The 25,902-nt window shown below is 44.7% G+C and overlaps 2 protein-coding genes and 1 long non-coding RNA gene across 5 annotated transcripts in view; 2 read left to right on the top strand and 1 right to left on the bottom strand.

Moving 5' to 3' along the window:
• The window catches only part of bmpr2b (bone morphogenetic protein receptor type 2b), a 166,320-nt gene extending 152,542 nt beyond the window's left edge, over positions 1 to 13,778 (top strand). For both annotated transcript variants that reach the window (XM_088606701.1, XM_088606700.1), the window contains exons 10-13: positions 657 to 793; positions 1,157 to 1,329; positions 3,355 to 4,649; positions 8,811 to 13,778. In XM_088606701.1, coding sequence (XP_088462827.1) covers positions 657 to 793; positions 1,157 to 1,329; positions 3,355 to 4,649; positions 8,811 to 9,061 — 1,856 coding nt within the window. In that variant the 3' untranslated portion in view covers positions 9,062 to 13,778. The remainder of the gene's footprint in view (positions 1 to 656; positions 794 to 1,156; positions 1,330 to 3,354; positions 4,650 to 8,810) is intronic.
• Positions 353 to 8,817, bottom strand: LOC148648787 (uncharacterized). The gene is made up of 2 exons (XR_015926461.1): positions 7,552 to 8,817; positions 353 to 1,347 (listed from the first exon to the last, which is right to left on the bottom strand). It is a non-coding gene; the product is annotated as an uncharacterized LOC148648787 (long non-coding RNA).
• Positions 13,779 to 17,628: 3,850 nt separating the features above from the next.
• fam117bb (family with sequence similarity 117 member Bb) overlaps positions 17,629 to 25,902 on the top strand; it is a 113,289-nt gene continuing 105,015 nt past the window's right edge. Inside the window, exon 1 of one of the 2 annotated variants that reach the window (XM_088606705.1) lies at positions 17,629 to 18,884. In XM_088606705.1, the coding sequence (XP_088462831.1) occupies positions 18,029 to 18,884 (856 nt within the window). In that variant the 5' untranslated portion in view covers positions 17,629 to 18,028. The remainder of the gene's footprint in view (positions 18,885 to 25,902) is intronic. The other variant, XM_088606706.1, reaches the window with a different exon arrangement.

Genomic DNA, 25,902 nt, shown 5'->3' with positions numbered 1-25,902 from the left:
AGGCTGGAGGGGGAACGATTTTAGAACGACCCCTTGTTAGAGTGTATGTGATGGGATTCATTCAGGCATCACACAGAGGCATCCTACACAGGCTCTAGAAGGCTGGGCGCGTTAAAAAGAAAAATTGATCACGAACGCTGATTGAATGCAGTGAGAGAAGAATACGCTGTAAGGGCATGTTCTAGAATTAGTCATCCAAAACAACCATTAGAGTGAAAAAATAATGCTGTATTATTGTACTTAGAGAAGCAACTGCTTTCTGTCTTCAATTCAGCTATGATTTACAATCCCAGTGGATCTGTTACAGTAGCTCTTGCTACTTTTTTCCTAAAAAGAAATCGAAGATAACAGCTAAGGCTTTCACATTTTAATAGGCTACAATGAACTTAAGTCTTGATGTCAGGAAGTCTTGAAAGAATACGACTGCTTAAGGAATATTTACATATAGCAACAGCCTAATATTCTGTTTCTTTGGGATTAGTATTTGGCAGAATGTCTTGTTCTGAGCTTGTGCAGACACCCCTGCCAGCTTCTTCTGGCAGGCGCGATCGTTCTTTCAAACAGCTCTTCCTGTTCCCGGAGGCGCTGTTAAAAATCCGAAATCGGCCAAGCAGCGTCTTAAGCGAGCCACATCGTGCACCATTCCTTCCCTCCAGGAGAGACGGTGCCCGAGTACCAGATGGCATTCCAGGCCGAGGCTGGGAACCACCCCACCTTTGAGGACATGCAGGTGCTGGTTTCCAGGGAGAAGCAGAGGCCCAAGTTCCCCGAAGCCTGGAAAGAAAACAGCCTGGTAAGGAGGCACGGAACTGAGGAGCTCAGGGAAGAAGGTTAAATTAAACCTAATAACCCCTAGAGCCTTGTCAGGCTTAGGTCATTTTCTTCTAGAGCTGAACTAGAGCTTGCATTGGAAGAGAGATGTCCCCATACACTGAGCGGTGTTGTTTTAAAAAAACAGAACGTCGAGCTCTAAAGGAATCTAGAAGATCCAGCGTAAATGCAGTGACTTTAGATTAAAAGCTGTTTTGAGGCACGTCCTAAAAATACCCCCCAGGGCACCCTCTGATCTAATGTGGGAGGGAGTTCCCCAGCCCCGTGGTCAGTGTCAGCTGGCTGTGCGCGGTGCGCTGAGCATCCCGGTGTTGGTATCCGCCAGGCGGTGCGTTCCTTGAAGGAGACGATGGAGGACTGCTGGGACCAAGACGCCGAGGCCAGGCTGACAGCCCAGTGCGCAGAGGAGAGAATGGCAGAGCTCATCATGATCTGGGACAGGAACAAGTCCGTCAGCCCCACTGTGAATCCCATGTCCACGGCCATGCAGAACGAGAGGTGGGTGCCCCCTGGTGGCTGAGAGAGGACATTACCTTCTGTCAGCAACACAGGGGAGCTTCTTAACATTTTTAAGAGCTAATATTTTAATATTTAAGCAACATGATAATAATGTTGTATTCTCATCACAGCCAGCGTTTTCCAGCACGACAGCAAAAAATATGATATTTCAGATGTTCAAAGCTTTACTTTTTGGAAACTTCAGATAAAATCATATATATACTAAAAGGCATCTAAAACACAATAAACAAGTATTGCAACCAATAGCATTTTTGTGTTTTTAATGTCTCTCAGTATAAATGTGAGCAACTGATGAACTGGATGTGAAAACTATGTTGTTACAGCACCAGTGTTTAGTTTAATGTTGGCATACATTGCAGATGTTCACAAGAAATTAGTTTTTAAAAGTAAAGAAATCAGTAGTTTGATAGAGCTTGTTATATAGCCACATGCTTGCAGTTCAACCATCCACAATTTAAAAAGAAGGCTGACTATTTTGAATCGCATTGTAAGAGTGCTACATAAATGAGTTTGATAAAAATAATCCAGTTTGCTGCTTTTATCTGTTAGGTTACACCTACACAAAACTGTATTTTCACCATTTCAGCAGCAGCAAAATCGTTTTTTTTTTGACAAAATCAGGAATCAATCAGGCAGCATTCCCAATGTTCCAGTGTCATGCTTCTTGTATCAGTGTTACCTTGCACACAGAACCCAGTGTGTTGAAACACTCATGTAACTTAATATTGCAATGGTTGTGCAATGGAACAGTTTGAATGTCACTCCTCTATTTTATGGGCTGGGTTACGGTAATTATTATCGGTGGATAAAAAAATACTGCTTATGGAGATGCTGAGGAAGTGAAGCCGTACAAAGGAACTATTATCGTCGTTTTCAAATGAATTTACGTGATCATCAGGTTTAGCCACTTGTGACACATGAGAGTGGAACAACTCAGCAGACACTGTGAAAGGTGCAAAAGCAGATGTAATTGAAAGTATAAAGTAATTTTGGAAATTACAGATTTCAGAGGGAAAAACTTATCATTTTTATTTTTAATAATCATCATTATTAGCATTAACTTTCACATTTGACTGATGTCCCAGTGTGTAAAGGTAAAGTGGAAATTTAAAGAGGAACTGCAACACTATTTATATTTTGGGTTTAGAAAGAATCAGCATGGATGAGGGCACTTCAAAGCACAACAGAAGTAAAATGTACATAGTAACTCATAAAACCTCCAATGTATATCACAAAATAGATACAATTTCCAGGTATACGCAGCGCCATGTTCTGCAATTCAGAATGAGGCAACAAAACGTCTGGTGATGTATTGTGACCCTATTACATTGGTAAACAAGCAGACTTGTGAATACATCTCTTTTAATCCAATGGAAATATTGCTCTTGGCTTCAAGTCGGTTTTGCCGATAAATGGAACTTACTTGTAAACTTTGCGTGCAGATCAAGATAGAAACTTAATGTGGTTAAGTACCTGCTGCACAACCTGTAAATAATTCACTCGTACGTCACATGACATTGGTCACTACAGTGACTAGTGAGCAGGAAGGGCCACACGACGTCACAATTCTTGCAAACTCTTGCACTCACCTTTGACAAGACCAGGGGTTTGTGGCGATGTGTCAACTTACGGGACTTTCACAAAGTTTACGATTTCGTGCATAATTTTAAATTTGTACGTTTTTTCTATACATTACTACGTTGCTGAGATTTAAGAACCGGTCTGTAAAATTGGGACTGCAGTTCCCCTTGAAGCTGCTTAGTGCTATACTGAGTCTTTGAGGAATTGCAAAACTCAGTTACTTTGCTTTTATTTACATCTTTCCCCCCACAAAATGCCCTACTTCTACCAGAAAGCCATTGTTTCAGTATGTATCGTAAAAATGATGTAACGTTAAACTTGGCTTTACTCCAAGTTGTTTTAGCTCAGTGTAGTCTGTTTGGTTGTAAGGATGTTAGGATAATAGGAGGATTTGATCACGTCCCTTTTTCCTGCATTCTTTAGGAACCTTTCACACAGCCGGCGGGTGCCAAAGATCGGGCCCTACCCAGACTACTCCTCGTCCTCTTACATCGAGGACCACGAGGGCATCGTCAAGAACATCTCCAGCGAGCTCTCGACCTCGGGCACGCCGTCCGTGACGGGGGTGGGGGGCGGCAGTGGGGAGAAGAACCGCAATTCCATCAACTACGAGCGGCAGCAGGCCCAGGCGCGGCTGCCCAGCCCGGAGACCAGCCTCACCAGCCTCTCCGGCGCCACCACCACCACCACCGCCGGCCTCACGCCCAGCACAGTCATGACCACCATCTCCGAGTCGGCCTACCCCGAGGACGCGGCGCTGCTGCAGACGGCGGGGCCCACTCCTGTCTGCCTGCAGCTGACAGAGGAGGACCTGGAGACCACCAAGCTGGACCCCAAGGAGGTGGACAAGAACCTGAAGGAGAGCTCCGACGAGAACCTGATGGAGCACTCCATGAAGCAGTTCAGCGGCCCGGACCCCCTCAGCACCAGCAGCTCCAGCCTGCTGTACCCTCTCATCAAGCTGGCGGCGGAAGTCACGGGCCAGCCCGATTTCGGCCAAGCCAGCGGCTCGTCCTCGGCCGCCGGAGACGTGCCGCCCATGTTCCCTCTCCCCAAGCAGCAGAATCTGCCCAAGAGGCCCACCAGCTTGCCGTTGAACACCAAAAACCCCACCAACAAAGAGTCCCGGCTGAAGTTCGGCAGCAAGCACAAGTCCAACCTGAAGCAGGTGGAGACCGGAGTGGCCAAACTCAACACCATCAACACGGCCGAGCCCCACGTGGTGACAGTGACCAACAACGGCCAGGGCCGAGCGGTGGTGGCCAACGGCCACGCCGGCGCTCCCTCCGTGGTGCAGATGCCGTACGCCAACGGCTCTCTGCCCGGGGCCCAGGCGACCAACGGCCCCGCCCTCCTGCAGTCCCAGCTGAGCGGGGAGGACAGCCGGATCAACATCAACTCCAGCCCTGACGAGCACGAGCCCCTGCTGAGGCGAGAGCAGCCCGCCGGCCGGGAGGAGCGGCTGATGGAGAGGCTGGTCGACAGGAGGGACCACCGCTCTCTGGACGCCGGCCGCACAAACTCCAACAACAATAACAACAGCAGCAGCATCGGCGGCGGCGGCGGCGGCAACCCCTGTCCGGCGGAGGAGCAGCCCATTCCCGCCATCGAGAAGGGGGCAGAGACGCAGCTACGGCAGCCCAAGGCCCGACGAGCCGAGAGGCCGAACTCGCTGGACCTGTCGGCGGCCAGCACTTTGGACTGCTCCTCCATGCAGAGTAAGTCACCGCTTCCCTCCCACCTGGGGTCTCTTTTCTGGAAGCAGATTGGCAAGTTCTGTGCGCACTATGAAGGGATTTGATTTCCAGCTCTCTTTCGCTTCTTAATTTTGTGTATACCAGAATAAATACGTTTTTGCCCTTGCAGTTAGTAAAGCCTCCAGAGGCAGACGTACAAACTTCTGTGTGTTGTTGTGGGCAAGGGTGGCACAGGGGTGCAGTGGTTAGCTTTGCAGCCTCTCTGCGCTGGGGCCTCGATTCAGGAGCAGATCTGGGGTGCTACCTGTGTAGAGTCTGTATGTTCTCCCCGGGTTTCCTCTGTATCTGCTCTGCTTTCCTCCATAGTCCAAAAACATGCTGGTAGGTCAACTGCCTTCTGGGGAAACTGGTCCTGGTGGGAGTGTGTGCGCCATGCGATGGACTGGTGTCCCGTCCAGGTTGTAAAACACCTTGATCCCATTGTTTGCTGGGAAAGGCTTCGCCCAACCGCACCCCCCACTCCCCCCCGCAACCCGGAATCAGAAGGAGCAGTTAGAAAATGGAAGGATGGATGTTGTGTACATTTAATTAATAGGGAAGTCAATCCTAGGCAGGAATATCTAGTAGGCCCAGTCTAGTAGTGATTGATGGCAGCCTGACCTGACTGCACAGTGCTTCATTAACCACGTTCTGGGACCTCAGTTGCTCCCCATCCTTGTGCTGCTCACATAACAACGCCTGTCTTGCAAGACAAGAACGTGACAGTTAATACCGTGGTCGGCTTGCTTGACAGACTGGAGACCTATTGGACATCTGTGGGCTGTGAAGGGATGATGTGTGGCATATAGGACAAAGAGACCTTTCAACAGGCACGTGCTTCTCTGGGCTGTACAAGAGAAATGGTCTAGAATCCCGCAGACAGCATGGTTCAAAGCGGGTGTTGCAGATTTACAGCTTGCATTGCTTCTGGCTGCCAACCTGTGGCTTTCACAGTACGACCTCCCTGTTGATCAGACATGTTGACTAATTTTAATCAGCACATTTAAGTTATGCTGTGTCTATTCAATAAAACGTCGACGCATCTGCTTTAAAAACGTTTATCTTCCCGAAATTAACTGGGATTCTAAACAATAACAGAACAAGCAAGTAAGGTGTTAAAAGTGATGTTTTATTTATGCTATGCATGGATTTAAATGTAAATGGTGTTACAGGTTTCTCCAAAATCTAATGACAGAAAAGATTTGATTCTGTCCATTTTTGACCCATCACACCTTAACGTGTTCAGTGTCACAAAGTACTCACACTGGGGTGCATTTATAAAGTCCTTTCAAAATGGGAATCACAGATGTAGCTAACGATTCTCTATGATGACTGTTTGTCCTTCAAAATGACTAAAAAGTCCCTTTGACAGATTCTTTATTAATTTTTGCTCTCATTTCTGTTCTGTGTTAGGAGGCTGGGAGAATACTGTTCCCTGGTGTGCTTGCATTAATTGAACAGGTCTGAAGGAGAGTGGTATGAACGTCCTGTGGCATACTGTGGGTTTTCTGTAGATGGCTCCAGAAAATCATCCTCTGATTGGCATCTGGACCAAAGCTGCCCAAAGAGGCAGAGTTCATAGAGATGCAGGAACTACTGGTAAATTGTGAGGAAATGAGGAACAAGTAATAGGTTTATTCCATGCTGAAAAGAGAAGAAAGAAAACACAGGTTCCTTTGCAGCCTACCCACCTGAACTAATTGTGAGGAAATGATGGTCAAAAGAAAGAGCACTAACAGATTTTCCCTTTGAAGACAGAAGCTGAAAGAGAGAATCAAGTTAACCGTATTACCTTCTAAACAGCCATTTCAAATTCAATGGAAGACCACAGGTTACAAAAGAGGTGTCAAACCAGATGATAGAAAATAGAGGAGACTTCAATACTTGCGGCCTAGTACTTTATGGCACCTCAACATGCCATAAAGCAGGAGTTCCTATTCCTGAAGGACCAAGCATCCTGCTAATTTTCAGTCCAGCTTGCAATACAATTACCTAATTGAATTAACAACTTGATTGTTATATTTGTTAGTAGTTTTATTTCCTGCTCCAAACTTTTGGGATTTTCTTTTATGCGTGAAGTGCAGCAGCTAAAAGGCGACTTCCAACATGTTTAACAGCTGAACACAAGCAGTTCTAAGAAATCCTATTATTACGTCCATGACAGGTAGTTATGTGACTGGAATCTCGCCTGGAACAAAAACCAGCAGCTATGTGTGGGCCTCCCGATCCCAATATTAACTGAACACTCTCTCTCTAGTACAGAGGGACAGTCCTTGAATTCAGCAAATAAGAGGGATTGATTGGATCCTTGGGGAACAGGCCAGATAAACCAAGTTCTCCTCGTTTTGCTTTTCTTGAGGTTATTGTTTTCCTCCCTGTACAAGCACAGTGTGTGGGTGCTTACTGTGAAATCCAGGAGATTTCCATTATCGGGCATTAGCAGACAAATCTGAACAGCTCGTCATTCCCTAAAATATGTCTAGTTTTTCCTTTTGAGCTGGTAAATTGGACTCGAACATTTACAGTTGCTGTATAGATCAGAATCCCCCTGCGTTTGCTGAGAAAGTAATTGGCGCTGCTCCGTGCAATACCTGTTCCAACTGCCCCTGAGTGACTAATAGGCGATTAGTGCTGAGCCTTTGTATTCTCGACATGGGTAATAGGACCTGCAAAACAAGAGAGAGCTGAAGCAGTTCGAAATGCCTTGATTCACAGCCAGATACTTCAGAGGGACGTCTCTCTATTCTAGGGGAAGGAAATTCCATCGCTGTGATAAATATCCGGAAAACCGTCTGCTGTAATTAGACTTTAAAAAGGCACTGATTTCCAAGAAAGCAATAGACTGCTGGCCACGCACATCATGCCACTGGGAAAGGGTTCTTACCTCCTACCAGATCAGAAATGTTTACAAATCCTTTGTGTTGTTGGCGACAATCAGGACTCGCCGGAGTCACCCCACCCCTGCCTGTGCCCAGTTGCGTGCCAGTAGGAGATGACCAGTGCACACAGACTGCATCCAGTGCAGCTGTCCCTGTGCTCTGATCAGAGGCTGATAGCAGATGAGCAGCACCCCTTGGGCTGTTTCTCCTGGTGGAGGCCACATGGAACAAGCAGGGAAAAAGACATGTGTGAAGCACATGATCAGAAGAAATTTAGATAACGGTACAGCTTGCATTGACTTGTTTGATTCAAAAACAAGGCATCATCGAACATTGTCACACTTATATTCATCACAGAGGAGCTTTATACGGGTGGCCCTCTTTCAGTAATACTTTCCCCACAATTAGGGCCTAATTTCATTAAGGTAACCTACAGAAAGAGACATTTGGAAGGAGAAGGAGGCAAAATGGTGTCTTGTTTTAACAGCTCGTGTCTTACATTAACCGAAGATTAAAAGCTTTTGAAAAAAAAAGCGTTGTTGCAGAAGTATATTTACTTAAAGGACATCAGACAGTTTGTGCTAAGGGTCTGTTAAGCTGAAGCCCAAATTAACATTGATTTTGGTAGGAAAAATCTGCAATACAAAAGGTCACTTTCTGTTGGAAATAATAGGGTAGGTTTCACAGAATAAATGCTAGGGGCCACTGTGCGTTTGTGATTATTACCGCCGAGCTGCAGGATATAGATTGAACTTTACCTCTGAAAAAGTAGCTACACCCAGATGTGTGGGTTTTTTTTTTACTGTACTTGTTGAGAAAGTGTGTTTCGTTCGGAAACCTGTGCGTTTTCTCCTTTTTTTTGTAATAATATGACTTCTTTTTATCTGTACTACTTTGCATCGGGGCACAGTGGTTGGCATTGCTGAGGCCCTCAGTTCAATTTCTGGAGTGCTGTCTGTCTGTGTGGAGTCTGCATGTATGTTTTCCGTGGGTTTCCTCCCACAGCCCAAGGACATGCTGGTGGGTTAACTGGCCTTTGGGAAAAGGGGTCCTGGTGTGAGTGTGTGTCTGTCCTGTGATGGACTGGCGTCCCGTCCAGGTCGTACCCCTGCCTGACGCCCATTGCTCCCCTACAACCCTGAATCGGAGAAAGCAGTTCGAAAATGGATGGGCAGATGATGTTCTTGTAATTGCTGTTTTTGCATTCTCTGCCCCAAAAAAATCAGGCGGCCGTTGGACTCCCCTGTCCTTTCTGTCTCTCCAGGTGAAAACGCGAGAGATTGCAAAGGGGGCTCTGGGGAGAAGATCAAGAAGCGGGTGAAAACCCCGTACTCGCTGAAGAGGTGGCGCCCGTCCACCTGGGTGATCTCCACGGAGCCCGTGGACAGCGAGGTGAACAACAACAGCCACCACCAGGAAGCCGGCCGCTCCAAATCCAGCACCGCGGTCTACCTGGTGGACGGAGGCACGGCCACGACAACCGTTCCCACGGAGACGGGGATGACTTGCCTGTAGACTGCGCCCATTTTATTTCCTCCCCCCCCCCTCCCAAGTTCAAATTACTTGAAAAAAAAGAGAAAAAACAACAAAAAAAAATGTACAAGCAGCTTAACTCCCCGCTCACTTCTCCTTCAAAGAATCGCTTTAAATAGAATCCAGCTATGCAGCAAAATTGGCTTCAGATGCTTCCATTTTTTTTTTTGTTGTTTCTACGTTTGTTTGAAAAGCTTTTCACGGCACTTTTTTTTTTTTGTGTGGCATAATCTTAATGACACAGTTAAGTCTGTCTCGTGTGACCCGTCTGGTAAAAGTGGTCTTAAAATTTAGCAGGAGGACTAAAAAAAAAAGAGAGAGATGACAATGTATTCATTTACAATCAAAATAGACCATTTTCCTTTCGTTTTCAATCTATATATAAATTGGTCTATAAAAAGATTGGTCTTTAAGACAGGGTTGACTGCAATCAGTTTTTGTTTTACTATATTTTTGTTAAATGTATGCAAAGTAGAGTTATATGTTTATGTATCCATGAGTGTAATATCTTTGTATTCCTTTTTTTTTTGTATTCTTTGTTTGACACGTGCAATAGGCTTTAGCTTCCAGCGCTTTTGTTGAAGTGGTCTCTCTATTTTTCTGCGCCAGCCTGAGAAAGCGGTGCACTTATATACCGCGGCAATCCTGCGATCCTCCTGACTCGGCTCCGAGGCCCCGTGGCGCAGAAGACAATCCTTCGCTTTCTCACGGAGTTTGTTCAAGACCTGAGCGGATAACGAACTGAGGGAACTGAGGGGCGGCGTACATTTTCTTACCTCCTTCGAGTTCCTCCGATGCTGTGGGAAGGGGGGGGGGAGGTGGAAGCAATGTGCGAACTGAAATCAAAACCAACAAAACGCCGCGCTTATGTTTAGGATTCGATTGTTACGGGGGAAAAAAAAAAGTTGTTGTGTGTTTTTTTTGTTTTTTTTTTGTCTCCTGCAAGCCTGAATCAGAACTGTGCTTTTTAATGTATTGAGCAAGTGGTTACTCCTGTCCCATCACTCTATGCAACTGGAACCCTTGTGCTTGGATCATCAGCCCGATTGCTGTGCGTGTCTCTGCTAGGCCCGACCTGGTTTACTCTTCAGAACAAGCTTGCGGTCTTTTTTTTTTCCGGTTTTCCCGAGTTCTCAGTATCTGAGGATTTTTGACAAGTTCTGATCTAGCTCTGAGGTTGCCTGAAAGGGAGGGTAACGGATGAATCATTTAAAAGGGAAGGATCTGTCAGCCTTTCCAATCTGGACTTTAAGCTATACAATGCAAGCTCTTAACTAAAGAACTTTTGTTTTCAGTTCTTTTTCATTTGAACACTTTCTGTTCTCCCTGCAGGGACAACAGGACATTGTAAATCATCTGTTCTGAAATTTCAGCTTGAAACTTTTTGTTCTCTTGTTCTGTGTACCACACTTAAGCTACAATCCATTGCTGCCAGAAGGGGGCAGCATACAGGTTATGTTTTAGAGAGCCAAACGTTTTATTTTTCTTGTTACTGGCATTTCCAGTGCTTCTGAAAAGCATCTGAAGTGTCTCATAACATTTTATTACATGTATGATAAAGCTATAACAGCTTAAAAGGATGTTATTGCTACATTTGTGTTGCGTTACTTGGCAGTTTTCGTTTTGCGCTGTCATTTGTACAGAGTTGAGCACTTCCGTTTTAGTTTTCCTACATTTCCTCATCGTGATCTCATTTAATGGGATGTTTCGTAAAAACACTAAGATGTTGCCGTACCTGTTTAGATGTTTTTTTTTCCCCGACTAACACACTTTTTTTTTAATGATCATACAGTAAATTCTTGTTAACATTCACGTGCTTTTGTCTGTGTGAAATTGCTCAGCATTTCAGAAACGTTCAGTACACCCTTGCGCTTACTAGATGTGGCCAGCTAGTCACATATAGCCCTTGAACACATATCTGGTGACCTCCCCCCCTGCGATTTTAGAATAATGCATTTTTCTAATGGAAGAGATGTACAGATTACAGATTATGATTGTTGAGGTCTCCTCAGTGTCACAGACGCAGCCCTCCACACCTCCAGAATATCGGAGGACGAGTTTCCAAAAGAGCCCTATACAGCCGTCCTCACCAGGTCTGCTGACGAGGGAGAGGAGACCGTGTGGATCCGAGGCAAGACGCTGCTCCTTCCTGGCCTCGATTGTGTTTTACAGCAAGGAGGTCCCTCACCCTCCTTGATCCCTTCTTCCCCAGACGTGAAGAGAGGACTCCAGCTCCTCTTTCACTTGAGCTTTTTGACGTAAACCACAAGAAGCTCAGGGACCGACAGTCTCTTATGCTTGAGAAGAACTCGAACCTCAATTGTGCTTCAAACTAAAAATCAACTACTAGACACCTTCAACAAGACTGAAAACATCTTGCCATCTGGATAGTTCCCATATTTGTACTAAAGAGAGGTCACACAATTTATGTAAATAAGTCTGTATATATAATACATGTGCATTCATATGTGCATATATACAGTATTTACATTTATCCAATGTTTTCTGGCCTTTTCTTTACACTGCTCAGCTGTTGCGAGGGAAACGATCTGTACACGAAAGAAGGGTTTCATACTATGTGATATGCTGTCCTGTACAGTGTAAACTGTAAAACTAGTTGTAGAGGTAATACAGTATAATACAGGCACAGTCAACTGTTGACACCTTTGACAGTTTATTACAAATTAATTACATGGGTTACTGTGACAAAAAAGGTTTCAAATGAAAGCATAAATATCTAAGTTTCTAGCCGTTATCTTCCAATCCTCCATCTGTGGAGGAGAAAACAAAACTTTAGTAAAATAATTGGCATTTATACTTGTCGACAACATTCTGACTAACCCTGTATATAACAAGATCACTGTTAATGAGGTGGCTGTGGACCTCAAAGGCAAAAAACCAAACAAAAACTGATTGGAAATAACAAGCACCACATTTGAAGGTCATGCAAAAAAGTGATTATAAAACAGTTTGCACTCGGCGTGTCTTCCCTGTTAAACAGTGACACAAAGTGGATGTTCCACTTCTGTAATTCTGTACACTCTGGAAGCTAGGGCTGCTGTTGTATGGGTTTCTGGCAAAGGGCTAGGCTAGGCTTTAGTGTCTGCAGGCATGTTCTCTAGAAGACAGGTGAGGAGCCACCACTGGCTACTCAGTATTGGTAGGAGTATCAATAATGGCTTTACGCTGAGATGTTGCAATTGGACTTGGCCCCAGCTACACCTGCCTCTGCCCTTTAACCAGCAGTGGGGGTGCGTGGCAGAAGACCTTGTCCTTCCCCCTCCCCTGGAGCAGGCAGTAGTCTAGAGCTCTGAGCTGTGCTCGTTCTGCGATAGCCCCTGTCCGTGTACACCAGACGGAGTTCTGCAAAACACTTGCGTGGCGTTTTGCCGTGGAGAAAACAGTGTGCAAAAGAGTTGCATCGTGGGAAAAACCTCCAGACATCCCAGATTTCAATTGACCCAAAAATGTTGATCCTTAGCAAATGCTGAGCAGTAAAAATGTTTATCATTCCATCCTGTGATCTCCAAACATGATCAGTCCACATGTTCTTTTCTAGCCAGTTTGCCCACAGGAACATTTTTTTTTAATAAAACAAGCCCCGATGTTATTTCGTACAGCTGGTATTAATAGAATGGTAGATTAAACTGTAAATGGGATTATAAACACAACTTCAAACGGCTGCAAATAATTACATTTCTATGACACGGAATTGTTCCTTTGTTTGGATCAAGTTTGTTTTGTTTAAACAAGCCTTTATTTTAGCGTGTTTGTGCTAACTGCAGCACCGCCCACATGTACTCAAGTAAAGCGCTGAAAAACCTTGCAGGATATCGATATTATTCTTTTCGTTTTTCTGTCTGACTCTTCCTTTTGCTGCATCTTCGAAAAATATTACAGCCGTCATTGGCGGAAAAAGCATTCCGTCTTGGGACAGCACTTGTGATGTCTAGATCACAGGGTTTCCGCTGTGATGCTTTGCACATTCACACAGTCAGATCGAATACACTCTGAAATCCAGCTTCTAAAAGTCTACCTTGCATGGATAAGCACAAAAAGGCACACAAAACAAAACACTGAGAATCTTGCATTGGGGAGTCCTTTACAAGAAAGACTACATGAGCTGAAGTTAGGCTAATCTGTACCTAAACTGGGACTTACTGACAGTCTTTTGAGATGTTCAAAGGACACAAAACCAAATTCCATGAGATACCCGCCATAATGTACTAAAAACTGCCATATGTTATCAATGTAATTCACAACAAAAATCAAGGAGCTGCTCTTAGAAACCTGTTGAATTGTATTGCTCTAAAAAGTATAAATTAAGCAATGATTAACATAATTACTTCTTAGCATCGTATGAAGGCGCAGCCTGTATCTTGCAGCATCTATTTTAAAAAGTTTTCTGATTTTGTAACAATTAGGAGGATATGTAGCCAAGCTGTTAAAGTTGTGTTTTCTGAGATAATTGTGAAGATTTAAGGCGTACTGGTCTTCTGACTCTTCAGAAGCTATTGTCAAAATCCGCTGAACGTTTTATATTGATGCTTGTAAGTAAGCGCTTTGGTACTTAGGTATAAGAACAAATTAAACTGTTGCTTTAGTTTGTTCAGGAGAATACATGTTAAAAATGACACTTAAAAAAGCTTGCTGTAAAATGATGCATTATCCCATTAATTAAAGATTATATTAATGAAAACTTTTTGGGAGTTTAATCTTTGTGATTTATTTCATTATCTGTTTTGTATACGCTTTTGATACTGTGCATTATAGTTATTTCTTACATGTGGCTTGACAAATGTTTTGCACACACTCCTCCTTTTGACTAAACTGTTCATTTGGGGACATTTGTTCAGATTTTGATATGATGATTTATATAATTTTCATTAGAATACAAATATTTATATTATATACCGATGCTCAGAAATGTTGGTAGTAAGATCAGAAAATGAACCCATGTAACGTTTTCACTTGCTAAATTCCCATTCCATAGTTGTGTATATATATTTTAAAAAATGAGCATACCCAGTTCTTTGCAATGTTTCACCCCAACACAGTAGGTTTCATGAAAGCAACTGTGGAGTACATTGACATCTGGGTAGAAATAGTATCGTTAAGAAACGGGTCCAGTGTGTTAGCAATATGTCTACCGCCAGAGGGCACTCTCATCACCAGTGTCCATTAAACAGGCTGTAGAGCGTCCGTCGTGTAGAGGCATTACTGACGTGAGCGCCCTCTAGTGTCACTCATGGTGACTCGTGTGCTTTCCTATTGTCCAAAAAGTAAACCCGTTTCCTATATTCCCATACGAATCTGATTTAAATCGCGTTGCTCTGCCGTTATACACAGCTTTTGACAAAACAGTCAAATGTGCTGACTTTTGAACCATTACAGATCACATTTGCTATGACATCAGTCCCTTGGAGAATGTTACATGAAGAAAAACTTAAAAAGCAGTTTAGGTAGGAATATACAGGACATATATAAAGAGCTTTGTATCTGAGCTTTGTATCTGATAATTGCATAAGGCTGAGCTGATGGTTGGGCAAAGGACTTCTGTTTTAATATATAGTGTGCCTTGAAGATTGTATACACTGTAGCTGAACTACACTACATATGTGAAGTATTGGGATCTCACAAATTTTATACATAAAGTAAATACCTGAGTAAACTACTGTGTGACTAAACTTCACAATGTGTGACTAGCCACTCTGATTGCAGTAATGAATACAGTGGATGATTCTATCCCCAAATAATGATGCAAAGACCAGATTTTTTTATTGTCCCATCACGATACTTGTCAGGCAGTATTCGCCCCACTAGAAATAGCGGATTCTGAACATCGTGCGATGAACTGTGTGGATCCACTCTGTAAATCCCGTAGTAGCACTGGCAAAACTCAGGAAAGGCAAAAGCTGGTACTGAAGGCAGGATCGTGAAAAAATAAGGTAACTTTAGTAGCTTAACACCGAGGTCAGTCCCGATCTCTGGGTTATTGCCCTCATTTTTGACATGTCACCCCATGTCTTAATGATACTATGCCTGGACATACCACCCAAGACAATCTGATGAATACAGACTGAGCCCCGGGAACAAAAAAAAGCATTTTTCGTAACGCACCTATGATCGATAATGCTGCCATGCTTGGAGCTCCCTGCACTTCCTCCCTGCTGCCCTCAGCTTCCAGAGGTTAAGCGTCAGTAACGGGGGGACAGGCTAGATCCAGATCATCCATCTGGAGGAAGGAAGCCCCACCCATTCCCTCAGCAGATGGCCAACATCTGGACATGTCTCCTCCACGCTCTGTCACTCCACTCCAGTACTGCCTGGATTCTCCACAGCCTGCATGCCCTGTGCCAGGGGCATATCCAGGCACATTCTGTTACTCGATCGGATGCCTTTCTGGCTTTAGGTAGTCCTGATCTGTAGCCAAGGACCGAAGAAGACTGTAAAATCAGCAGGACTGGGATTCTCCAAGTCTAGGGCTGTCTACATGACGTATGAAATCAGAGGGCAATGTAGAGGGTAAGGTTGGCATGGCGACACAGGGGTTAGCACTGCAGCCTCACAGCGCGGGGCCCTGGGTTCAGGTCCAGAACTGGGGTGCTGTCTGTGTGGAGTTCGTATGTTCCCCCTATGTTCGTGTGGGTTTCCTCTGAGTGCTCTCCCACGGTTGGAAGACGTTAATTGGCTTCTGGGAAAATTGGCCCTGGTGCGAGTGTGTATCTGCTCTGTGATGGCCTGGCGTCATTCTGCCTCACGCCTGTTGCTTGCTGGGATAGGCTCTGGCTCCTCGGCGACCCTGAACTGGAAACATTTGGAATTAAGAGTTTGGGTGGATGTGCTGTAGTGTGTTACAGACGTTTCCTTATATGCATAACAGTTTGCGTAGCGGAAGAAGAATTTCAAGTCCTGCGCACAGTTCTGCACAGCAGATGTGCACAGTTTCCCTTATAGCATCATTACTGAGAGACTTCCCATCGAAAGACTCACAGGCTCGCTGGTTCTTTTACTGCATCACTGTGACTCTGTTAATATGCATTACTCACTGCTTTTGGGAAGAATTGTCTTAGCAGGATTCTCTGCCCTTTGCTTGTGTGGTCTCCCACACAGAGCTGTGCAATGTTTGTGTACTGTGTACCGAACTGCACTCTGCTAATTAACTGACAAATATCTCCCTTATATGCTTTATATCTTTGTGTCCTACAGCTGCAAACCAAACAACTGGCCTAGCTAATTTAACCACACAATCTGCTAATTCTCTTGCCGGGACGTACTTTTTTGACAACGACTCATTTTGAGAACGTAGCCTCTGGTAATATAATACGTAAGAAGAAAATCTAGTTATGTACGCCAGTTAATGTCTTCAAAGTCGCAAAAATCCTCCAATTTTCCTTCTAAAAAAAGCTTTCTTAATGAAACTGCTCCTGGAATGAATAATACGTTCTGTGGCCACGGGTATTGTTATTAATGCCACATCCCAGCGGCGAAAAGATCTCCCTGGTGGAAAAAAAGACGACTTCGGAACGGGGGACAAGAAGGAACCCAACATCGTTTCTCATTGACACCTCTCTTTGACATGTAGCTTAAATACACAGTTATACTGAATATGCTGCCCAAACCGACATCCGATTAGGCCACAGCATGCAGTAAAAAGAAATAGGACTGATCGTGCAAAGAAAGATTAAAACTGAAAATGATCAAACACCCAAACTCGCTAGAGAGCGCTGTTACCGACCCGTATTAAGTGTAAAACAACACGTGTCTCCAACAACAAAGCAGCTCGAAATAATCTTTTTTTTTCCCCCTGTAAAACTTTGAACGCGTCAAGCTAGGAACACTGGTAGTGTCGGCAAAATGTTATTTGACTGTATATAAAATCGATATAAAATCAATCGATATGTTCGACCTCTGGAAAAAACGTCAACAAGTACTCTGGTCAAAATACAAAAGGGACACCGACGGAAAGACGTGAACCGCGGTGGATCCAGATGAGAGCTGGGAGACTTCGGACATTGCTAACCGATTTAATACCACAAAAACAAGTTCAGTTCTTCACAACACTGCACTGGTATTTGTGTGTGGTCAAAGTTCTCCCATGCTATGTGTCCTGTTAAGTCTGGGGGCATTACTGTTATTATAACATCTATATATAATACAATTAATGAATAATAATAATAATAATAATAATAATAATAATAATAATAAACCTTACATCATAATAATAGCATTACTGGTTTTCCATATCGGTTAATTATCTCGGGTTTACACCATGAAACCCACGCCATCTAAAAAGGTGCCTGTCGAAAAAGCTGAGACGGAAAACCACTAGAGAGAGCCCCACAGCAAGCCCCACGCCAGAGATCCTCGGGACAATTTCACACCTTGTTTTCATTTTTTTTTTGACGCCGAAAGGTCCCTGTCTCTTTAAGACACGGGGAGGCGGGGCCCTGACACGGGCGGCAGCCAATGGAGGCTCGGCGAGGGGCCATGCGGAGCCAATGGGGAGGGCGCGACGAGCGGGGTCCGCTCGGGATGGCAGTCGTGGAGCCCAAACCTCCGGGCGAGCTGGCGCGGTGCGTGTGTGTGTGTAGTGGCCCGGAGTTGCTCAGAGACGGGAGTGATTTAGAGGGACCAGAGGCGCAACACGCTTGGCCGTCCATGGAGTTTACAGCGCGGAGCCCCGAAAGAGCAGACCCGTCCTCATGAAGACTTGTTTTCCGGGAGAGGGAGCTCATTAAGCGACTCGCCTTTCTTTATTTTTTTTTGAGGGTTTTGTTTTGTGTGTGGGTTTTTTTTTTCTGGGGAGGGGGGGTCTGACTCTCAAGTCAGGTTTGATAAAAAAAAAGATTGGTTTGAAAAAGGAAAAGCACGTTGTTGTTTTTGTTTTTGGGTTCCCCCCCTCCCTCTCCTTCCCTCCCCCTCTCCGGAAAAGCTCTCCGGAATAAAATGTCTCAGAGAGTACGGAGAAACGGTTCGCCGACTTCTAACAGTAATGCAAACTCCTCCTCGTCCTCCTCCTCCTGCGGCGGCGGCGGCGGCGGTGTCGGAACCGGCGGGGGTACCGGAGGCACCGGGACTGCGGGAATGGGCTCGGGCAGCCGCTTGCTTCCCATGAAGGCAACGGTGCCTTTCCAGCTGAGACCCCAGCAGCAGCAGCAGCAGCAGGGCAGCAACAACAACAGCAGCAGCAGCAGCCCCACGCGTAACACCACCACCAGTGGCGGCGGCGGCGAGACTGGCACGCGCACGTCCTCACGCAGCAGCAGGAGCCCCACTCGCACGGCCGCCGCCGCCTCCTCTTCCTCCTCTTCCTCCTCCTCGTCGCGCAACAGCCCCACCGTTGGCACGCAGACCGTGGCGTCATCGCGAGGAAGCCCCACACGTGTCTCGAGTGGCGGCGGCGGCGGCGGTGGCTCCGCCTCGCGGGGTAGCCCCACGCCACACGCGACGTCAGGGGCGGCGGCGGCGACGCGGGGCAGCCCGACCCGACCCCAACAACAACAACAACAACAACAGCAGCCGCCGCCGCCGCCAAGCGCACAGGCGCACTACAGCTGCGCCTCGCACCTCCCTGCCCCAGCAGCCCCCGCCGGCTCCCCGTGCCCCTCGCCCACCCAGCTGCTGTGGGTCCCGGATGCGCTGCTGCTGTCCGCCCCGGCGTCTTCGGCATCGCCCTCCTCATCCTCGTCCTCCTCGTCGTCGTCGTCGTCGTCGGGTGGGAGAGCGGCGAAGCATCACAGGACGTCCCCGGAGCACAAGAGCTCGCCCGAGAGGAAGAGCCCCAGCTCGCCCGTGTGCAAAGGTATGTCCCGCAGGTGCTGTACCTGCGCCCGCTCGAGTGAGGTGTGTATGTGGTGGTGGGGGGGCTTTGCTCCGGTAAAATGGTGGTGTTGGGAGAGCGGGGGGGTGAAATTAAAAATAAAGGAGACGCTTTCAGTCCGCACTGACACTGCCACCCCAGGGATGCTGCGGCTCGCCTCCTGAACCTCATGCGCTTGGGTACCAGTCGGAGGAGGCAGGGCGTGAACGCCAGCCAGCCAGCCAGCCGGCTCGGTGTGTTGACCGCGCAGCGAGGCGGGGGGGTGCGCTGCCTTTGTCCCGAGATCGGGACAGATTGAGCGCATCTTTTCCGCCCCTCCCGGTGGGCACACACGGTGCCCTGGTCCAGCATGGCAGTTATTTTCCCAGGCGCGCTAGTGAAACGGCAAGCTCCCCCTCTGTCCATTGTGGGAGTCGTGGGGGTACCCAAGCGCCGCCTTGCAGATGGCTAGAGCAAAAACAAACATATGGCGATTTAATCTCACGCTTTTTGCGGCTATAAGAGCTCGCTTTGCCAGAGCCTGGAAGAGCTTATTGCTCTTTTTTTTTGTAAGCATGCAGCGGGGAGCTTTGTGAGATGGTTATCTTGGATGGATGGATCTCGCCAACCTGATCACCCCTTCGTTGCCTGGTTGGCAGGAGGGGATCTGTGCCCGCTGGTCATCGCTGGCGTGTCCGGGCAGGGCTCTGGCCCTGGGCCTGAAGGCTTGAGGCCGGTGCGCTGTGCGATCTCCCTGGTTTTGACCAGGGTGGGAGTTTCTGAAAGCTCTCGATTCCCTCAGCTGGTTCTGAAGGAGCCGACGTGATACGTGTGGAAGAATCTCTCTTGGGAAAGCATTTGTCTGCGTATGTTGGCTTGCGTCCACCTATAGTACTATTTTACTATTTTTACCTATGGCACTGAACTTTGACCCCTTATTAGGTGGTCGAAGCCACATGCTGTTGTACCGGTTGTACTTGTGGAACACACTGCCAGTGTTCTGTCTCTGTGAAAACGTCTGAAACTCTGCTCAAAAATGGCCAACAAGCTTGAAACATCCAGTGCCTAGTCTTGGTTTTAAAGTGATCTTGAAGGCTGTAAAATCTGTTATGGCAGATGGGTTTTTTTTTGTCTTTCCATGGGGAAACCTGATGATCGCTGCTTGCTAAAAATGTGTACTCCCTGCACTGTAGATAAGATAAGATCACTTTATTGGCCATATATAATTTCTTGCATTAGGAATTTGTCTTTTCGCTTACCCCAGCTTGCTCTCCATGAGACACACAGACAGGGAGAGAGCTTAGGGTCGGAGCGCAGGGTCAGCCATTGTACAGCGCCCCTGGAGCAGTTGGGGTTAAGGGCCTTGCACAGGGGCCCAACAGAGTAGGATTCCTCTGCCGGCTGTGGGATTTAAACCGGCAACCTTCCAGCCACAGGCACAGATCCTTAGCCACATAGCCTCTGCTCCACCCAGCAGTACTGGGCTTGATTATTCTCTGGTGATAAGCTGTAGGAGCAGGTCACGTGAAATATCTTCCCCTGACCTTTTTTGTTTTCCAATCGTCTGGAAGCTGGAATCTCAGACCTATTGGTTTTATCAAAATTATTTTTTCCATGAATACTGACCAGTTACTAAAAATGATCATAAACATTGGACACAGAACACTGGCCAGAATTACAGATGGCCTACGGTAGCTGTCTCTTGGAAAGTTTCTGAAATATGAGTCTTATAATCTTCTTATTATTGTTGGAATAGCCAGCAGGATCTTAAATCGCTTTTTCTGCTCCGTTGAAGTCTCCTTTTGCAGTGGGAGTCTGGTCTGTGAGCACAGACACATGGAAGGGATAGAAATTAGACCTTTCGGTTTGTCTGACACTAAAGCAAACATCACGTTGCATGTCATCTTATTTTAGAACCTAGTCTCTTTGGTCCTACAAGGAAATAATCAAATATTGTGCAGGCTTGGAAGAATAAGGTTCCTGCTGCACTTCTTTTGCTAAAATCCTTAAGCATTCCTGATAATATTTCCTTGAGAAGTACCACAAGGAAGGGCCTGCCCGCCTCCTTTAACAGGTAAAATAAAGATTCCTGTAAGTGTTTTTGCAGGATACAGCAGTTTCAGGAACACATAACGATTGTGACAACAAAATATTGCAAGATTTATGTATGTATGCTGTGAAAGGTTTTTGTAGCAGTTATGCAGGAAGTCAAGAACATATTTCATTATGTTTGGACAAGCTTTGAGCTCCTGTCTAGCATGTAAATTTTCAGCTTATTTTAATAAATTATCTAAAATAACATTTTAGAATATGGAAAATGCATTTCTGCAGGTGTTCAGTATCATGCATAAAACATGTATATGTGTTATTGTATGAATAATACCTTTTCTAATAAGGTTTTATAGTTCATTCAACTCAAAGCTTTTGATTAGAAGATATGTGGTTTTGTATTGTGTGCATTATTAATCCTCGTTATACATGCATATAACACTGGCAAATATTAACACATTAGCATGTAAATACTGTTTGGACACTTGTCTGGCTTTGCTGTTTTGCTTGTTGAGCAGTAAAAAAATACAACATTCTGTGTATGAGCACGTGCATTTTAACAAGGTCTCACAGGTATCCATTCAATTCCTTCTTGCTTTTTAAAAGTATATGGCACAACTCTACTGTTATTTTGGGGTGTTTGTTTAACTTCAGGTTGGTATCTCTGTTCATCAGTGTCATTTTACACAAAGCCCACTGCCTTGATGGCACTTTGTTCTTGATTGCTCAAGCTGAACTAATAGAACATGTTGGAACAGTTTTCAAGACAATTAACACAAACACAAAAACTGACTCTTCATCTGGGAAACAGTTCACACATGACTGGTTATCGCAAAATGTAAAAACGTGCACCAGCTGGATTCAGTAAGGGTTGAAGTGTTGTGGGAGTGCGGGACGAACTACACACCCGTGTTGCTGAAGCCGATACCCTGGCTTCTTTCAAGAGATGGTTGGATAAGATCCTCAGATCAATTAGCTACTAACTACCAGTCGGGCAAAATGGCCTCGTCTCATCTGTAACTTTGCTCATATTTTTGCTCCAGTTCAGTTCTTTAAATACGTTCTCTGAACACGATTGCCCTGCCTCTGCTTCAGTCTATTAACAAGTACTGCCTTTGAGGAAATGGAAGTTTTACAACTTATCGATTTTTGTATTAAGTGTTGCCTGCGCTTAAAAAGGTGAATGGAAGGAATAATGCGTTGAGCTCAGAAGAGTAGATCCTGTTAGAGCTGTAAGGCAGGACACAGTATCCAGTAGCCATAGGTTTATGATGAAAATACTCATTAGCCCAGTAATGCCAGCAATTAATAATAGTCCTTTAATGTTTCTTTATTAGCCCTATACAATTTCTTGCATTAGGAATTCGTCTTTTCGCACATGTGAATCGTCTTTTCGCATGGAGACACAGACACACAGACAGGGAGAGAAGCTTGGGGTCAGAGCGCAGGGTCAGCCATTGTACGGCGCCCCTGGAGCAGTTGGGGTTAAGGGCCTTGCTCAGGGGCCCAACGGAGTAGGATTCCTCTGCCGGCCGCAGGATTTGAACCGGCAACCTTCCAGCCACAGGGGCAGATCCTTAGCCACAGAGCCACCTCTCCGCCCCTTATTAGGTATGGACTACTATCTGACTGTGGTGTCCACTGCATAATACAAAAATGTTGCAAAGCTGAATTTGTGCTGCTTTTTGTATACATTCAGATTTTGAAAATCTAAGAAAATGGAAAGCCATGTTTTTATTTTGTGTGAGATGTACAGTGTGTGTATACCCAGACTTTGAAGATTTGTTGTTGTTGTTGTTGTTTTAATTTAGTAAGTAGTGCTGTATTTCTAAAATCAAAATGACATAAAGGATCCTTGTGCAGTTATACTTGTGCCAAACAGAACGGTTGTTTTGGTCTTTGAATGAACAGTTTGTTGACCACGGATATAAGTGAAGCTACTGAGCTCGAGCTTACCTAGGCTTTAAATATCTGTTCGGTTGGAGAACCAGGCGGTATTTAAAATGTTCTGCTTGCTTGTTTGCAAAATGAATACAAGAAACTGTGGTGGATAGAAAGAAAACTTTTTTTTTTTAAATGACGTACAGTTTCTGAAATCTGATCATTTGAGCACTTGAAGTAATCATGGGAACAAATTTAAATTCAAGAGAACATGTTTCTGAAGAGCTTTCCTTTGTCTTCATGGATAACCTTCCATGCTTAATCCTGTATACAGCCTGCATGGGAACAAACCCATGTGTTTTGCTGTCTTTAATTTGAGGAGTTATTTGCAACAGTTGGAGTAATGACCTATATCTTCTGAACATGTATGCAATGTTAAAAGTAGAATTAAGATAAAAGACAGTATGTTTTAATTTTCAGTCTTTTCAAATAATATAGACTGATGATGAGAATTCCAATTCATTTTCCACTGGGATGTTTTTATATACTGTTGATATTCAAAAGCCGCCTCAGGTTGGCTAAAAGTGGCTAAACTGTAAAAGGTTACAGGAAGTAGATTTCCTCTCATTTTTTCATTAAATTCCATTGATTTAATTTTCTGTAGTGCTTGCAGGCCTAGCCAGGCAACGGCAGCAGGGAAGTTGGGCGATGAATGATGCCCCTGTTGACCTGGGTGGGGTTTCTGTGGCGTTCTCAAACTTGCACAAGGCCGGTGAAGGGCTGCTCAGCTTTATTTCTCCTAGCGAGCAATGACGACTGAAAATAAGAAGTGGGAAATCGTGGGAAGGAGGAAGCTTTCTGTGTGCTGAGTTTGATGAAATCTCCGAAGCTGGCAATATGACATGCTCTCATACTTGTGTGTCCTTCCTTGACTTTGTGTATTTGTTAGGTGGTGAATAGCCTGATCTGTTTCCCTTAGCTTAAGTCAGTTTTTTCATTGAGGGATGGAGACTGCTGGACTAAAATATTAAGTCCTCCTCTAAATCAGTAGCTTCCATGTGGTTGAACAGCTCACGATTTGTACATTGAAGCCCGAGGTTGTGGGTCAGGACATGCCGATAGATACCGGTATGTGTTAATGAGAACTATTGTACTATCATATTAAATTATGAACAGATGTTTAGGACTATTAGCCAGTTTTGCTCCTTGTAAATTCATTTAAGTATTGGATTGGGGGATCCATTTCCTTCAGCAAGGTATTGAATTCAGTGTTTTCTGCTGCTGCTTTGTCCAATACCTTTAAGCTCAAGGAGCATTTGGTAGAAAAGGTAATGCCTTAAAAGCAGGCATTTAATACAGTTTGCTACAGCGATTAAGGTAGACAACAGGCTCTCTGGAATACAGTGGAAGTATTGGGAGAGTAAAGTGAAATCCTCTTAATCTCACAAATCGCTGCGAAGATGTAGTGTGCTGTATAAAGTCTGATTTATTCCTCTTTTTATGCACTTTATGCATCCTCCCAAGCCCAGCAGCTCCTATTGACTTGGAGGTCTTCATGCACAATCCCACAGATGGTAGTTTGCACCATTGTATCTTCAGACAAGCTCGGACACTGCAGATCCTCTCAGACCAAGCAGGATGACTGTTACAACAGCACCTCACCGTATATCTGCAGTGTCTCTGAGGCCTTTGTATATGCTGTGCTTTGGAATTACATAAGTAAATAGTAATATTTGCCCTTTTGGTTACATCTGAATATGTGTAGTATAGTTGGACGGATCAAAAAATGATTTTAGTAATTATTGCAGTCCAGCATGATTGAAAGTATTAGTTCCAATGTAATTAAGACTTTGCTACAGTATTTCATTTATGTAGTAAGTTGTGTGCATTGTGCCGATTGATTTAACTACTTGGCAGATTTCCATCTTGTTTTTTAACATTAAATATAAAATATATTTATATTTCTGTATAAAGATACAGAAATATGAATATGTTCAGTTCAGTGTGTTTTAAAAAGTGAAATCAAAATGATACCCATTTAAGAAGCCGTAATGCATGTCCTGCATTTTAGCCTTGCGTGTATGGGGGGAAGTTTGTAAAACGTGGAAAGGAAACCACTGCAGGCAGTCCTTCAGCTGGTTCCTAGTGATGAAAGAAGCTGAGGCAGGGCCGAACTTCATCATGGAAAACAGGAACATCTCCCAGGGAATTCGGAGTGCTTCAGTGCGATAACGGGGATTATCCTCCTGAGTGCTTTTCTCAGATCTGTGAACTTCGAGCACATTGCAGTAACACAACAGCAATTCAGCAATAACTGATTGTACAAAACAAATGGCTGATCTTAATGCCAGAGGAATGACATTTGGGAAAACTGCCTGTCAACCGTTTGATTTGTCTAAGTGATAAGCTCTATTCCCTTGTCCAGTAATGACCCAGCTTCCTACAATTTTATCCGGGAGCAGATAATCTTTATTTAAAAAAAAAGATTAGGGTTCCATTGCTGTTGGCTTAATCTAGCTGTCAGCTAAAAATGTAGAGGGAATCATTATGTTCAAATATTGTGTTTTGGTGAAATGACAGTAGCATTTTTTTGTGTGCTTTGCAGTATTTTTTTTATTTTAAAATGGCTGAATTTGCATATGTAGGGTTACAGGGTATTTGTAAAAGAACAAGTGTTATCATAGCTTTTTTCTGCTGTTATAAAATGCACTTTTTAAATGGCTGTTGTGAATTTACTGTATGTTACCAGGGAGGTCACATTTTCCTTGTATGGCCCAATGAAATCATGGAAATCATGTGAAATGTGAAAAGAAACACTTTCTACTCCTAGGTATTTATAAATTGATTGAGACTAAGGATTGAAAAGCAATCCAGATCAAAACAGATTTTCGATTTTTTGATATTTATTTCTGTATTTACAGTTGCACACGAATCGGTGTGTTTTGTCTTCCATCCCTCACTAATGACCTTTGGGTCTGGCAAGTCTGTATTTGCCATTAAGTGCTGATAACTGTTTAGATGTGTTTGTTGCAGTTGAAAAAGAGAAAAGAAAACATTTCCATAGATGCTGGCAGGAATCCACACGAACAGA

The sequence above is a fragment of the Lepisosteus platostomus genome, chromosome 14 (assembly GCF_059453375.1).
Source record: "Lepisosteus platostomus isolate fLepPlt1 chromosome 14, fLepPlt1.hap1, whole genome shotgun sequence".
NCBI classification, from domain to species: domain Eukaryota; kingdom Metazoa; phylum Chordata; class Actinopteri; order Semionotiformes; family Lepisosteidae; genus Lepisosteus; species Lepisosteus platostomus.
This window is presented reverse-complemented; position numbering and strand designations above follow the sequence as displayed.